This window comes from Cucurbita pepo, chromosome LG17 (genome assembly GCF_002806865.2).
Source record: "Cucurbita pepo subsp. pepo cultivar mu-cu-16 chromosome LG17, ASM280686v2, whole genome shotgun sequence".
In the NCBI taxonomy this organism is placed as follows: domain Eukaryota; kingdom Viridiplantae; phylum Streptophyta; class Magnoliopsida; order Cucurbitales; family Cucurbitaceae; genus Cucurbita; species Cucurbita pepo.
In genome coordinates, this window is record NC_036654.1 from 5,193,676 (window position 1) to 5,206,624 (window position 12,949).

Genomic DNA, 12,949 nt, shown 5'->3' on the forward strand with positions numbered 1-12,949 from the left:
ATTCCTTTATTTATACGCTCACTCCCTTTGGTACTGTCTCAGGGCGTCGTTCGTCGTTGTTGATTTCAGTTTCTCAGTGCCGATCAGCTGATAAAACGATCAAGATGATTATCACCGTGAAGGATTCGACGATGGTGAGACCAGCGGCGGAGACACCGCGCCGGAGTCTCTGGAACTCGAACGTCGATCTGGTGGTGCCGAGTATCCACACGCCGAGCGTCTACTTCTACCGACCAACCGGTGCTTCCAATTTCTTCGACAGTCAGGTTCTCAAGGATGGCCTAAGCAAGGCGCTGGTGCCGTTCTATCCAATGGCTGCACGGTTACGGCGCGATGAGGACGGTCGAATCGAGATCGATTGTAACGCTGAAGGTGTGCTTCTTGTCGAGGCTGAGACGACGGCGATTATCGATGATTTCGGTGATTTCACGCCGACGTTACGGCTCCGACAACTTATTCCGGCCGTCGATTATTCCGGCGGAATCGAATCGTATCCGTTGTTGGTGTTACAGGTACCACACATTCCGTGCCTCGTTTCTATTTGTCGTTGCTTTACTTTTCTGAGCGTCATTATTTTTCCTGCTTTTTATTATGGAAATGATTGTTTACATTTATTGTTGTGTATTCTCTTTATACTTTATTCTATTATGTTATATTATTTACTCACAAATTTATGATTATTTTCTGAATTAACCAATATGAGGCTCGCTCTCTTAATTCTCATTATAGAACAATTGGATTGATTTCGTTGTGTGCAGGTGACTCGCTTCAAATGTGGAGGAGTTTCGCTCGGCGTCGGGATGCAACACCACCTGGCCGATGGCTTCTCTGGTCTCCACTTCATCAACACTTGGTCCGACATGTCGCGTGGCCTCGACCTCAAGCTCTCACCATTCATCGACCGGAGCCCTCTCCGAGCGCGGGATCCACCTCAACCAATTTTTCGACATGTCGAATACCAACCGGCTCCGCCCATGAAAACCCCGGTCCAACCCGACCCGGAAGGGACCACCGTCTCCACCTTCAAATTGAGTCGCGAGCAGCTCAATCTACTCAAAGCCAAATCCAAGGAAAACGGCAACACTACCAACTACAGCTCCTACGAGATGCTCTCTGCCCACGTCTGGCGGTGCACGTGCAAGGCACGTAACCTGCCGGAAGATCAGGACACTAAGCTCTACATTCCCACCGACGGCCGTGCCCGGTTACGCCCGCCGCTTCCCAACGGCTACTTCGGTAACGTCATCTTCACGGCGACGCCGGTAGCCGTCGCAGGGGAACTGATGTCGAAACCGACATGGTTCGCCGCTGGCAAGATCCACGAAGCTTTGATTCAGATGGACAACGATTATTTGAGATCAGCTTTGGACTATCTCGAGGTTCAGCCGGACTTATCGGCGTTGGTTCGTGGGGCTCATACTTTCCGGAATCCGAATTTGGGGATCACGAGCTGGGTTCGGCTTCCGATTCACGACGCCGATTTCGGGTGGGGCCGGCCGATTTTTATGGGCCCCGGCGGAATTGCGTACGAGGGATTGTCGTTTGTAATCCCGAGTGCTTCCGACGACGGCAGCTTATCGGTGGCCATTTCTCTCCAGACTCAACATATGAAGGCGTTTGAGAAGCTGTTCTTTGATATCTGAGCAGGTTAACCGGAGGACTGTTACAGACGGCAGTGGATTTTTCCGGTACGGCGGAAGAAGTTTGAAAGAATGGTAGGCGGGGTTTTTTCGGGTACTTTTTCTCTGTTATTTTGGGTGTTTTTCAGTGCAAGTTTAAACGGCGTCGTTTCCGCTGTCTAGTATTTTTAATTGTAGAGACCTTCCGGTCAAGCGTAATAATAGTGGACGGGGACCGTAATGCTCATGTGGAATTTAGATGCACATTTTTTAATCATACGTGGCTGCACAGGGGACCACTATTAAATGCCTTACCTTCAAATGATTTATTCAGCCATTGTTACGTACAAAAATGTGTACAGGTTCTAGCCACATAAAGTAGTGGATAATGTTTTGAAAAATTACCACATATTTAAAATTTTAAATCATGTACATTATCCTTGTCTAAATTAAGGTTAGCTTTTTTTTTTTTAATGTCCTATAATTTTAATTTGTTTTTTAATTAAAAAATATAATAAGTCACCGAACACTTTTACTCCTAATATCTAACTTATTCACCCCAAAATTTAACGTTTTATCCCGACATTAAATTCAACTTTAAATTATGATGATCAATTTCCAAAGATAAGCTATCTATTTATAACCATTCTAATCTCCTTCAATTATTTACCAAGAAAATGAGCTATTTACCAAAATCTAAAATAATTTTATTATTCTTTCTCGTGAATAATACTTTCAATCTTGTTTTTTAAGTTATAATTTTTTTAGTTAGGTAATTGTGTTCTCTATACTTTTAAATATTACCTTATTAGTACGTTAAAATTAAGAAATCACGACGAATAACATATTGATGGTGTTAATATAACACATGCGGGAGCAATTTGGATCTAAGACACTTTTAGAATATCAATTATAGTAAATAACTAGCATATTCATAAGTATTAAAACTTAATTGGTTTAGGTACTAACCTTTTGTAGTTCAAACTCTTTTTTCCTCACGAACCGGTTTCGAACCACCACTAGTGTCTTCTCCACTATCTTCCGACCTTAGAACGGGATTGTGGAATCCGATGAGTGACTAAACTTGGGAGGAATTTTGTATATATGAAGAGTGTTTTTGAGAGATTTTTTCTCAAGGTTTTTCACCAAGAAGAAGAATATCTTCCATGTACCATAATCACTCTATTTAAAGAGTCATGTTTGCATGTTCATGCAAATTTGAGTTCACCAAATTTTGACACTTAAAATTCCACTCAAATGTTTGGGATTATGTGGCAAGCATGCATGTTTGAGTTAACCAAATTTTGACAGTTAAAGTTACACTTGGGGTTTAAAGTTCCACTCAAACTTGTGGAGTTTATTTGGCAAGCAGGCAAGTTTGGTTAAACCAAAATTTGACACCTCACAATTCCACTCACCTGTATTTTTCCATTAAATGAAATCAACATTTTGACTTTCTTCATTTTAATTCAACAATTAATTTGAATAATGAATTTCAAATTAAAGTAACATTAAATAATTAATTAAACTATTTAATTAATATTTAATATTAATTCAAATGCCAATCCCAATCAATTCCGACACATAATTGATTAAGATATTTAAATCTTATTTAAATATCTCAGATTCTCTCTTTTCGTTTAATTCGTAAATAAAATAAAATTGCGGTTAAATATATCGTATATATGTAACGCATATTCCCTAATTTGAATTCGAACACTTCGAACTCACTCGTCACACTGTTCTATGGTTTAGTCCGATATGAGCTAGCAGAGGGACCTAATGGACCTATAGATCATGGGCTCCAACGATCCAAGATTAACCGGTTAAACTCATTAACCTTGTTAACCAACATTCGTTAACTACTAGGACACTCCACTATAGCCTAGTAGTTGCACTCCCCTCACTATAGATATATTTCTGTCCATTTGATATAACCATGATTAGTAAGTCGATCCTTCACAGGTTGTTCGTAACTAGAGCTGGGTCAATTTACCGTTTTACCCCTAAAGTTACTTCTTGTTCCTTATGTCTCACTGATCCTCTAATGAACAATTGGTTTGTGGTCCAACCAGTAAACCGAATCCCTCTCAGGCCAATGAGAGGGTGGGGCCCCTTGTTCAAGACCTGGAGTCAGTGCTTAAGGGAACTACCTCTCTTCTATCCCTAAAAGTGGGTAGGAGTGAATTCCATCTTGCACCCCACGTCCTCAGCCATTCACCTAGTCTTACCCCTGAAATGGGGGGCCTATTGAGTCGGCGAACTAGAGTCACTCTCACCCATGCAAATCTAAAGATAATTCTGAATAAATAGGAGTTCGTGGTTAGATCAGGATTAAAACCGAGTTACCTAGGTTATCGAATGAAAAGAAAATCAGTCTCAACAGTAAACGACATTATAAAGTGAGAGTGGTTTTCTTCATGGTCCGATCTTATGCAATACTCATTGCATAGGACGCCCCCACTCACATGTCTCCACATGTACAATTTAGTGATCACATTGTTTATATCATATACAAAAGTGGGCCGCATCCATAGTGTCCTCAGAATAGGGTACTCAGCCTTATCCTTACTTGATCCACTCTTATGTCTCTACATATAGTTCAAGTAATCATACTATAGCCAAAGTGTTATTAGTTTATTGGATTTAGATTAATGATCAGTAAAGTTCACTTTATTCAATAACAATCTTTACTGAATAAATAACAATAATAACTTTATTGAAAATAGAATATGTTTTTGTTTACAAACTATGAGTTTTAGGACATAAAACCCAACACATATCCCAGTCAAATTGTACCATAAAAATAACTATCTAATTTCGTATCTAAAATGTTCAAAACTTTATTATATAATAACTTGTGTATTAGTGAAAACATGGTTGAATTTATTTTAAATATAATATTTTTTTTATTATATTCGAGGCAATTGTATTAATAGACTCACCTGATTGTTTCGAAAGTTAACTTATTTTAGAAAAATAAATTTAATGACATTTATAATTTAGGCATAATTAAATATTATTGAAATTAATAAGCTCAATTTATTTATTTACCCTCGTTGTTAAGATTAGTAAATAAATTGATAAAAATTAAGGTTGAAATATATTTTTAAATCTGATTGGATGAGTACTTTTTTTTTTGTTTTGAATGGTAATAGGATGTTAGTTGATAAAATATTTATTTATTTAATTTTGAATATTTAATTTAGACTTGTAATTAAATTTTAATATATATTTTGAAAGGTTACTCTTCAAATATTTAAAAATTATTTAGAATAAATAATTATAAAATTAAATAAATATTTGACAATTATATTATAAGTTGAAATGCATTTAAAAAATAACAAAGAATCCGTGTTACTTTAACTTAACCTAATCTAATTTTAGGCGAATCCATTAATAAACTATTTTTTTTTTCTTGAAGAAATAAAAAAGAAAAGTAAAAATTGAAATATTTAATTAATCTTAGAATTAAAATTGAAAGTTTTTGGAAGAAAATTAATACATAATTTGTTAAACTTTTCGCGATCGAGAGGGAGGGCTTTTGCGCTCCATTATTTGATGCAATAGAAAATATCTTTCACAGACGGAATCAGTGTTTCTTCAGGTGCTACTTGGCGGCGAAATTTTGATCGGAAAATTGTTTGACGCCCGAATTCTTCAGGATCAGGTAGGTTTTCCTGAGCTTTATCTGATTTTTGTTATTCCTCTTCATTGAAATTTCCCTTCAGATTTCGAATCGAAAACCATAGATGCCTGGTAGTTAAACCCTAGCGGCCATATCTTGATCCTTTGTCTCAATCTCCATCTTCTTCAACGTTACTGTCTTCTTTCTTCGTCTATTGGTCTCCATTCTCTTTCCCTCACCTCTCTCCGCAAGGATTCTACTTCTGTCTTTTTCTCTCGGTATCTGTTGTGTGCCTACTTTATAGCTTTGGTATCAGATATAGTTTCATGTAGTTATTGTGGTTGTGCAGATGTTATGACGTTGTTATGCTCGGATAATAGAAAATTTTTGGTATTTATTTTCTGCTTGATGCTCTTGTTTTTGAAGATTTAAGGCCGAATTTCTTGTCTGTTTGTTATTCCATCGTCAAATTAACTCGTTAAATATTGATTTACTTGGATTAATAGTATGGCATTTGGTCAGTGGTTTCATGTGTGCATACATACATATGGGTAAGATGTTTCATTGAAAGCTAGATGGTCAGTTGGAAATGACGCTGTATAAATTTTTTGTGATTTATAGTTTTTCGTCTGTCGAATATTTCTCAGTTGAGAACTGCGGCGATTCACTTGTAGACTATTTGTAGTTTGTCATTTGGTCGTCGATTCAGTTGCCCTAGAACTTAGAGGATGCGTGTAGTTGACATGAAGCTGTAAGTGAGCAAACTGGTTGTGATGATTCAGATACGGCTGTTTTGCCAACATAGTCATACGGATTTACTTTTTCATTATTTATTGATTGATCATTGAATGGATTACTTTTGAAATGTTTTTCCCATAAGAGCCTCTATGAATTTTAGATAAATTCCAAGTTGTATGCTAGTTTTAGTCTCGCAATGAACAGATCTGTTATCAGGTCATAGATAACAAATATATTTGGGGGTTGTCAAGGAAATGGAACAAATGTTGGTTGAATGAACTGAAACAAGTGCATGGTGACTGGTTTTATGTTTTGCTCCTCTTTTTTGATTGGTTTAACAACTGATTTCCATATAGTAAATGGGTGAGTTGTTTGTTTTTATGTTTTTTGGTGAAATTCTAAATTGCTCTTTTCCTTCAAAAACTGACTTAGGCACACTGGTTCTTCTTGCTACAGATGATTGCTTCTGTTTTTATACAATTATATAAGAATTCCGTCTTGTATCTATGTTTTCGTACTTATAAAGAATTATAGATTGGTTGGATTCCCCTTTATTATCCAGTTTCTAGTTATTGTTGAAGTGTGGGTATTTTTTCCTTCGTTCGTATCCTTATCTAGGTCTTGGATGGATTGATATATTCACTGTTTTTCATTAGAGCGAAGCCAAAGCTTGTGAACTTTGGTACTTTCTTTAAATTGGGATAAATGAGGGTGCACTGGAACTTGGTTCCCTAGTCGAATTTACAAAAGGTAGTTCAATTTTTATCAAACAAAGCTCAATTTCTCCTAATATATGGTGCAGATTTTCAGGGTAGGATAAGATGGCTCGAAATGAGGAGAAGGCCCAGTCGATGCTTAATCGTTTCATAGCCTTAAAAGCTGAGGAGAAGAAGAAACCCAAGGAACGCCGGCCTTACCTTGCCTCCGAGTGTCGTGACCTTGCAGAAGCTGACAAATGGCGTCAACAAATTATGCGTGAAATTGGTCGTAAGGTTGCAGAGATCCAAAATGAAGGCCTTGGTGAGCACCGTTTGCGAGATCTCAATGATGAAATTAACAAGCTTATTAGAGAGAAGTCACATTGGGAACGTCGTATAGTTGAGTTAGGTGGCCCTAATTATACCAAATACTCGGCCAAAATGACTGATTTGGAGGGGAATATAGTTGATGTACCAAACCCCAGTGGTCGTGGTCCTGGGTATCGGTATTTTGGTGCTGCTAAGAAGTTACCAGGTGTGAGGGAGTTGTTTGAGAAGCCTCCTGAGCTGAGAAAGCGTAGGACTCGCTATGATATATACAAGAGGATTGATGCAAGCTACTATGGCTACAGGGACGATGAGGATGGGGTTTTGGAAAGAGTGGAAGGTCCAAGTGAGGAGCGCATTAGAGCCGAGGCAGTTGAAGAGTGGCAAAGAATGGAAGAGATAAGGAAAGAAGCGAAGAGGGCAGTAAAGAGTGGGGAGGTAGCTAGCGTGGTGAACGTTGCAGCGAAGGAGGTGCTGTTTGAAGAGGAGGAGGAAGTTGTGGAAGAAGAGAGGAGGAGAGAGAGAGAAATGAAGGAGAATTTGGACAAGGAGAGGGAGTTTGTGGTGCATGTGCCATTACCTGATGAAAAGGAGATTGAAAAGATGGTTTTGGAGAAGAAGAAGATGGAACTGTTGAGTAAGTACGCTAGTGACATGCTGTTGGAGGAACAGAGTGAAGCCAAGACCATGCTCAATATACAGCGGTAGACTAAACAACAGTACGTTTGTAGTTAGTGCTTAAAATTGTGGTAGATTTGGTTATTGTTTTTCATACTTGAATTTTCTATGCCCATGCAATGCATCACTGAAAATGAATTTGATTTATGCAACTGATTTCTTGCTTATGTGGTCAGACTGACAAATCATATATTGTATCCAACCAGAGCAACAACAAAGATCGAGGTATATGATGAATTACTGTTATAATGTTTGTTTGTTGTTTGCTTTTGCTGTGAACATTTCTGAATAGTGCAATCGATGTCGATGTGTGATGAAAAACCTTTGATATTAGGTTGCTAGAATTTTCCAAATCCATGTACTCAGAGAATGCTCATTATTGGATAAGGTTCTTTGTAATTCCATTCTGTTTCTTCAAGTTTAGGAACTTTTTTCAAGCAGAGCTTTCTCTCTTGCCCCAATCCAAGCTCCACTGGGGTATTCTATCAGGATAGGATTGGGTTTGATCTTGCATCCTTTTACTTAAAGCTTGATGAACATCTAGTGAGATCATAGGAACCATATCAGGTTGTATATTACGGGGGGAACTTTTTAAATTTAATTTGCAAGTTCAATGGACAGTTTACACAAATATTTTACTGATGATACAGAGAAGAAGATGGTTCCAATCACTAGAGAACCTTCACCCGATCTCTCATACTATTTTTTTTTTTTTTTTTTACGTTGGATGGGATCATAAGCCTATTTGCTTCAACATTTTGTAGGATTTTATGAATGGTTCAATTAAATTTTATTCTAATAAGTAATTATAAACTTTCTATTTTTTTTATCAAATGGGCCAAAGAATCAAATCATTTTTTTTTTGAAATTTACTTATTTCTTAGACTCAAACCTGTGTTAAATAGGTCAAAGTAAATGACATTACTATTAGGCACCTAATTTAATTTTCATATAGGAATTTATTGGTCATTGAATTTTCAAAGATGTGGTATTAAAATCGAACATTTAATGGTCAATTAGACACAATCCTTTAGATGTACAAAAATTAAGTGAAAATTAATTTATAGTCTAACCTTTGGGAGCTATATCAATTTAAAAAAAAAAAAACCTTAAACTAATAATTGTACCAATTTAAGCTCTCAACTCAATTTAGTTATATATTTGCACTTACAAAAGTTAGAGGGAATAAACTAATTTTTGTCCCAAAAATAAATAAATAAATTCTGAACTTAAAAATTTGAAGACTCAATTTGTAATTGAACAGCTCCAGCCCAGAAGAAACGTACGACAAAAGCAATCCTCAACTAAATAACTTGGAATGCTTTATGAACTAATGTAGCGTGCTAATCAAAAGCTTCATATTTGGTTTAGCCCAAAGAAGGATGGATGATGTATCAAGCAAGATAAAGATAAAAGGTTATACCAAAATCACAATGATGCAAACAAAGGGAGAATGGGTTCTGTTGCAAAACATGATGGGATGGGGAAGAAAAAAGGCGATGCAGTTCAATAAGAGTTGTACAGAAGATAAATGAATGATGATTGATTACTTGGTACACCTCCCCATGCTTTTCTTCTCTGAAAGAATGAAGGGGAGCTTCAGAGCCTCAATTGTAGACCATATACTTGGGAGTTGCACTGAACTTTTGATATCCCTTGATCACCTTGTTCACCGCATCAAGGAAGTCCTTCTCTGTCACCGTCTTCCTTCGAGCGCGAATCGCATACATTCCAGCTTCTGTGCAGACACTCCTGATATCCGCCCCTGTAGGAGAGAAGACATACCGTGTTTAGAAAAATAAATTGTTTCAGTACAACAGGCAAGGCCTCTTGGTTTATTAACTGGTTGAATGGCAGGAGCCTACGTGAGTAGTGCTGGAAACGTGTAAAAATGTCTTAGAGGGAAGAATATGTACACCTAAGATCAAAATAGAGACACCTTATGTCGGAACGAGAAACAAAAATTGGCGAAGCCGAGAAGTGAGGAGGGTAGGATTAAGATTTGCCCTTAAGATTTCGACCCCGCCCTATTATGAAATTAGGATAATTGGACATTGACATGTGATTTCTAGTACTTCAGATACCATCTTTTATCCGAACATGGTCCTTAAGACTCCGTAAAGAAACATTATACAGAAAAGGTAATGCTGCAAGTCTTTACCTGTAGAATTCGGGCAAAGCCTAGCCAAGAGTTCGAACCGGATGTCCCTCTCACAATTCATGGTTCTTGTATGGATTTTAAAGATTTGTGTCCTACTTTCCAAGTCAGGAAGCCCAAACTCGACCTTCCGATCCAGCCTTCCAGGTCGTAACAGAGCTGGATCAAGTGTATCAGGCCTGAAAGAGAGATGGAAATTAGTTTATGTCATTTTCATATCACTAATTCCGAAACTAGGATCATGATGTTGCACATTTGTTTTGCAATGAAGAACCAAAATGACTAGCAGATGATACATCCAGATACAACCCAAGTAGTGTGTCTAAGAAATATGAAAGAGTTTTGCTGTCCACGATCGGCCACTAGTAAAATGAGTTACCTATTTGTTGCCATCAGAACTTTGATGTTTCCACGTGCATCAAAGCCATCAAGTTGATTCACAATTTCAAGCATTGTGCGCTGAACCTCATTGTCACCACCGACACCATCATCGAAACGAGCACCTCCGATGGCATCAACTTCATCAAAAAACACTATGCAAGCCTTTTTGGAACGTGCCATCTAGGGTACAGAACAACATATAAGTAATAATGCAGAAGTATGAACACCGTTGATTTATTAAATGAACTAAGAAAAACTACGAAGTATGAAGTAAAAGCCAACCTGGAATAGTTCTCTGACCATCCGAGCTCCCTCACCAACGTATTTTTGAACAAGTTCACTTCCAATAACACGAATAAAGCAGGCATCTGTTCTGTTAGCTACAGCTCGTGCTAGAAGTGTTTTGCCTGTTCCAGGGGGACCATAGCAAAGAACTCCTTTTGGAGGATCGATTCCAAGCTTTACAAATTTCTCAGGATGAAGCATAGGTAACTCAACAACCTACAGGTAACAGATTTATTTTTTAAAAAAATAACACAAAAACTTGAGTTTCTAAGAGTTATAAAAATGGAAATAATCGGGCAAATCTGTAACTACTCAAAGGCAAATGCAAATAAAAAATTTCTACACACCTCTCGCATCTTTTCTATCTGCTCCTTACATCCACCAACATCGTTGTAGGTCACATCAGGTTTTTCTTCTACCGTCATCATGGTCACACTTGGATCAATCTTGGGAGGCAAAGGAATTTGAATCTGATATTTATTTCTATCAACACTGTAAGAATAGAAAAAATGTCAGCGTTTTAGGACCAATGCCATACTTGCATGTACAAAAACAAGAAAATGCCACCAAAAGCAAGAGATTTTTTTTAAGGCAGATGCATCACTTATTCTATCATTCCCAAAGAGCATTGTGTAACATACAAAAGTGAAGAATGATGGTGTTTATTCCTAAATCAAGCAACATAAACATGATACATCATAACCATGCACATATGAAATAAACTACTGTCTTGAGGTAAATAGCATTCTGAGCTTATTATCATATAGTTGAAATTTAAGTACAAGACAGACAGCATGGTAAAGAATTGAACACTGTCAGATTATACCAATACAAGATGCTGAGAACAACTTGTAGAACATCCAAAACCTACCCAACACGCATGCCTTCTTCTATGTCTGTTGGAGAAACTTTGTCACCAAGTCCAACTACAAACTACATAACAAAAGTAAAAGAAGTTAGAGAACCACTGCAGGTTTGATGGAAAAAATGTGGATAATAAACTCTTAAAGTCTAAACTATCAACGAAATAATGACATAAACATAAAGTAAGACTGTAAATAAGTCCCTCCTTTTCCCTTTCCTCCACAACCACACTTAAAACGAATGCCTTGACTGACTTTGAGTGCATGCATTATACGACACGAAACTAATAACTAACCTTGGCAATTTGCTTCACATTAATAACATATTTGGCATCTTCAGAATTTGGATTGATGATCTTTGTGCATCTTGCCACCTGATTGACAACATATTGCTGCATCAGAAACTAAAAACCACAAAGAAGTGTATCCAAACGTCATTGAAATCACACCTGAAGAGGCTGCTCTTCCTGCATCATTTGCTTATCGGATACAAGATCCCACTGGCTGGGAGCTGCTAAACCGGTGTCGGACTCCTTAATGCCTGTGATGCAATCCATCCAGATATTTAATTTCAGGGATAAACTGATTATTCACATAGCAAAATATATGGGCTGGTTTCTAATACAGAACGGGAAGCATACATACCACATAAATCATTGACCTTCTTTGCCATATCCTTGATTTCTTTCTCTACCTTCTTGATATAGGTTGAATAAGGTCCCAAACCCTGCAAAAGAGGATGGTGGTGTTACAAGAGCAAAACTGAGGATACACCAAAACTACTCATTTCGATAGACGAAAAACTGAGAAATAAGAATATGCCATTCCACTGTCTAAAAGATGAGCCTTGACATAAAACTCACTGGACATAGGTTCTTGGATAAGAAGAAAATCGAGATTCAGAGACCCTAATTGTATGAAAAAACTCCCCTGAAGAATTAGCTGAGATGTTCAATAGTGCATAAATTATCGTACTGCCTACAGATGGCAGCCCTCTGATTCACAGATTATCCAGACATTTCAACTCGGGGACCAAATGTGAACTTACTTCACATTTAAAATTCTTCCAGGTGAAGGAATACAGACACTAAAACTGACAAATTATCAGAACTAGGAGCGCACATCATAAGCAACGCGATTCTAGTAAAGTCGCCGGATCTAATCCGACAATGAGATGCGAACGTATAAATGGGGTAGAAAACAGGAAACGGATAGCAAAATAGTGCACCAATTTAGGGTTTATAAAGTAGAAAACAAAGAAGCTTTGATAAATGAACATACATAGGTCTTGAGAAGAGCTATATCGTCCTCATCGAGAGGGCGAGGATTCTTCTCGTCCTTGATCTCATCCTCAGGGTCTGGCGCCATCAGATTGCAAGGTTAGACTTCGGACTCCGGAGTAGGATTCTGCAACTCTGTTGTGATTTTCTTGCGGACAAAGACAACTGATGAAGAAGGAAGCTAGAAATGAGCCATGATGCTTCTAAAGGAACATTTTATATGAAATAGATGGGCCGCTCATTGGGTTTCCAGATTGGGCCGACCCAATTGAACGCCACCTTTATTTATTTTAT

General features: G+C 37.6%; 3 protein-coding genes across 3 annotated transcripts; 2 read left to right on the forward strand and 1 right to left on the reverse strand.

Moving 5' to 3' along the window:
• On the forward strand, positions 1-1,939 carry LOC111778307 (shikimate O-hydroxycinnamoyltransferase-like). Its single transcript, XM_023658043.1, has 2 exons — positions 1-512; positions 759-1,939. The coding sequence occupies exons 1-2, from the start codon at positions 105-107 to the stop codon at positions 1,641-1,643; spliced, it is 1,293 nt and encodes a 430-aa protein (XP_023513811.1). The 5' UTR covers positions 1-104; the 3' UTR covers positions 1,644-1,939.
• A 3,170-nt stretch (positions 1,940-5,109) lies between these two features.
• On the forward strand, positions 5,110-7,951 carry LOC111779020 (pre-mRNA-splicing factor ISY1 homolog). The gene is made up of 2 exons (XM_023659049.1): positions 5,110-5,289; positions 6,788-7,951. The coding sequence occupies exon 2, from the start codon at positions 6,807-6,809 to the stop codon at positions 7,716-7,718; it is 912 nt and encodes a 303-aa protein (XP_023514817.1). The 5' UTR covers positions 5,110-5,289; positions 6,788-6,806; the 3' UTR covers positions 7,719-7,951.
• A 1,078-nt stretch (positions 7,952-9,029) lies between these two features.
• LOC111779012 (26S proteasome regulatory subunit 7) lies at positions 9,030-12,844 on the reverse strand. The gene is made up of 10 exons (XM_023659041.1): positions 12,657-12,844; positions 12,021-12,102; positions 11,825-11,916; positions 11,672-11,749; positions 11,384-11,445; positions 10,860-11,004; positions 10,510-10,728; positions 10,226-10,407; positions 9,850-10,025; positions 9,030-9,453 (listed from the first exon to the last, which is right to left on the reverse strand). The coding sequence occupies exons 1-10, from the start codon at positions 12,741-12,743 to the stop codon at positions 9,296-9,298; spliced, it is 1,281 nt and encodes a 426-aa protein (XP_023514809.1). The 5' UTR covers positions 12,744-12,844; the 3' UTR covers positions 9,030-9,295.
• Positions 12,845-12,949: the final 105 nt, after the last annotated feature.

Excerpts from the sequence above, each read along its gene's own strand:
- LOC111779012 (XM_023659041.1), bottom strand. The coding sequence starts at position 12,743 with ATGGCGCCAGACCCTGAGGATGAGATCAAGGACGAGAAGAATCCTCGC. Across the intron at positions 12,103-12,656 it reads TAGCTCTTCTCAAGACCTAT|GGTTTGGGACCTTATTCAAC; the intron begins GTATGTTCATTT and ends CCTCTTTTGCAG. Across the intron at positions 10,729-10,859 it reads AGATAGAAAAGATGCGAGAG|GTTGTTGAGTTACCTATGCT; the intron begins GTGTGTAGAAAT and ends TGTTACCTGTAG.
- LOC111779020 (XM_023659049.1), top strand. The coding sequence starts at position 6,807 with ATGGCTCGAAATGAGGAGAAGGCCCAGTCGATGCTTAATCGTTTCATA.
- LOC111778307 (XM_023658043.1), top strand. The coding sequence starts at position 105 with ATGATTATCACCGTGAAGGATTCGACGATGGTGAGACCAGCGGCGGAG. Across the intron at positions 513-758 it reads ATCCGTTGTTGGTGTTACAG|GTGACTCGCTTCAAATGTGG; the intron begins GTACCACACATT and ends CGTTGTGTGCAG.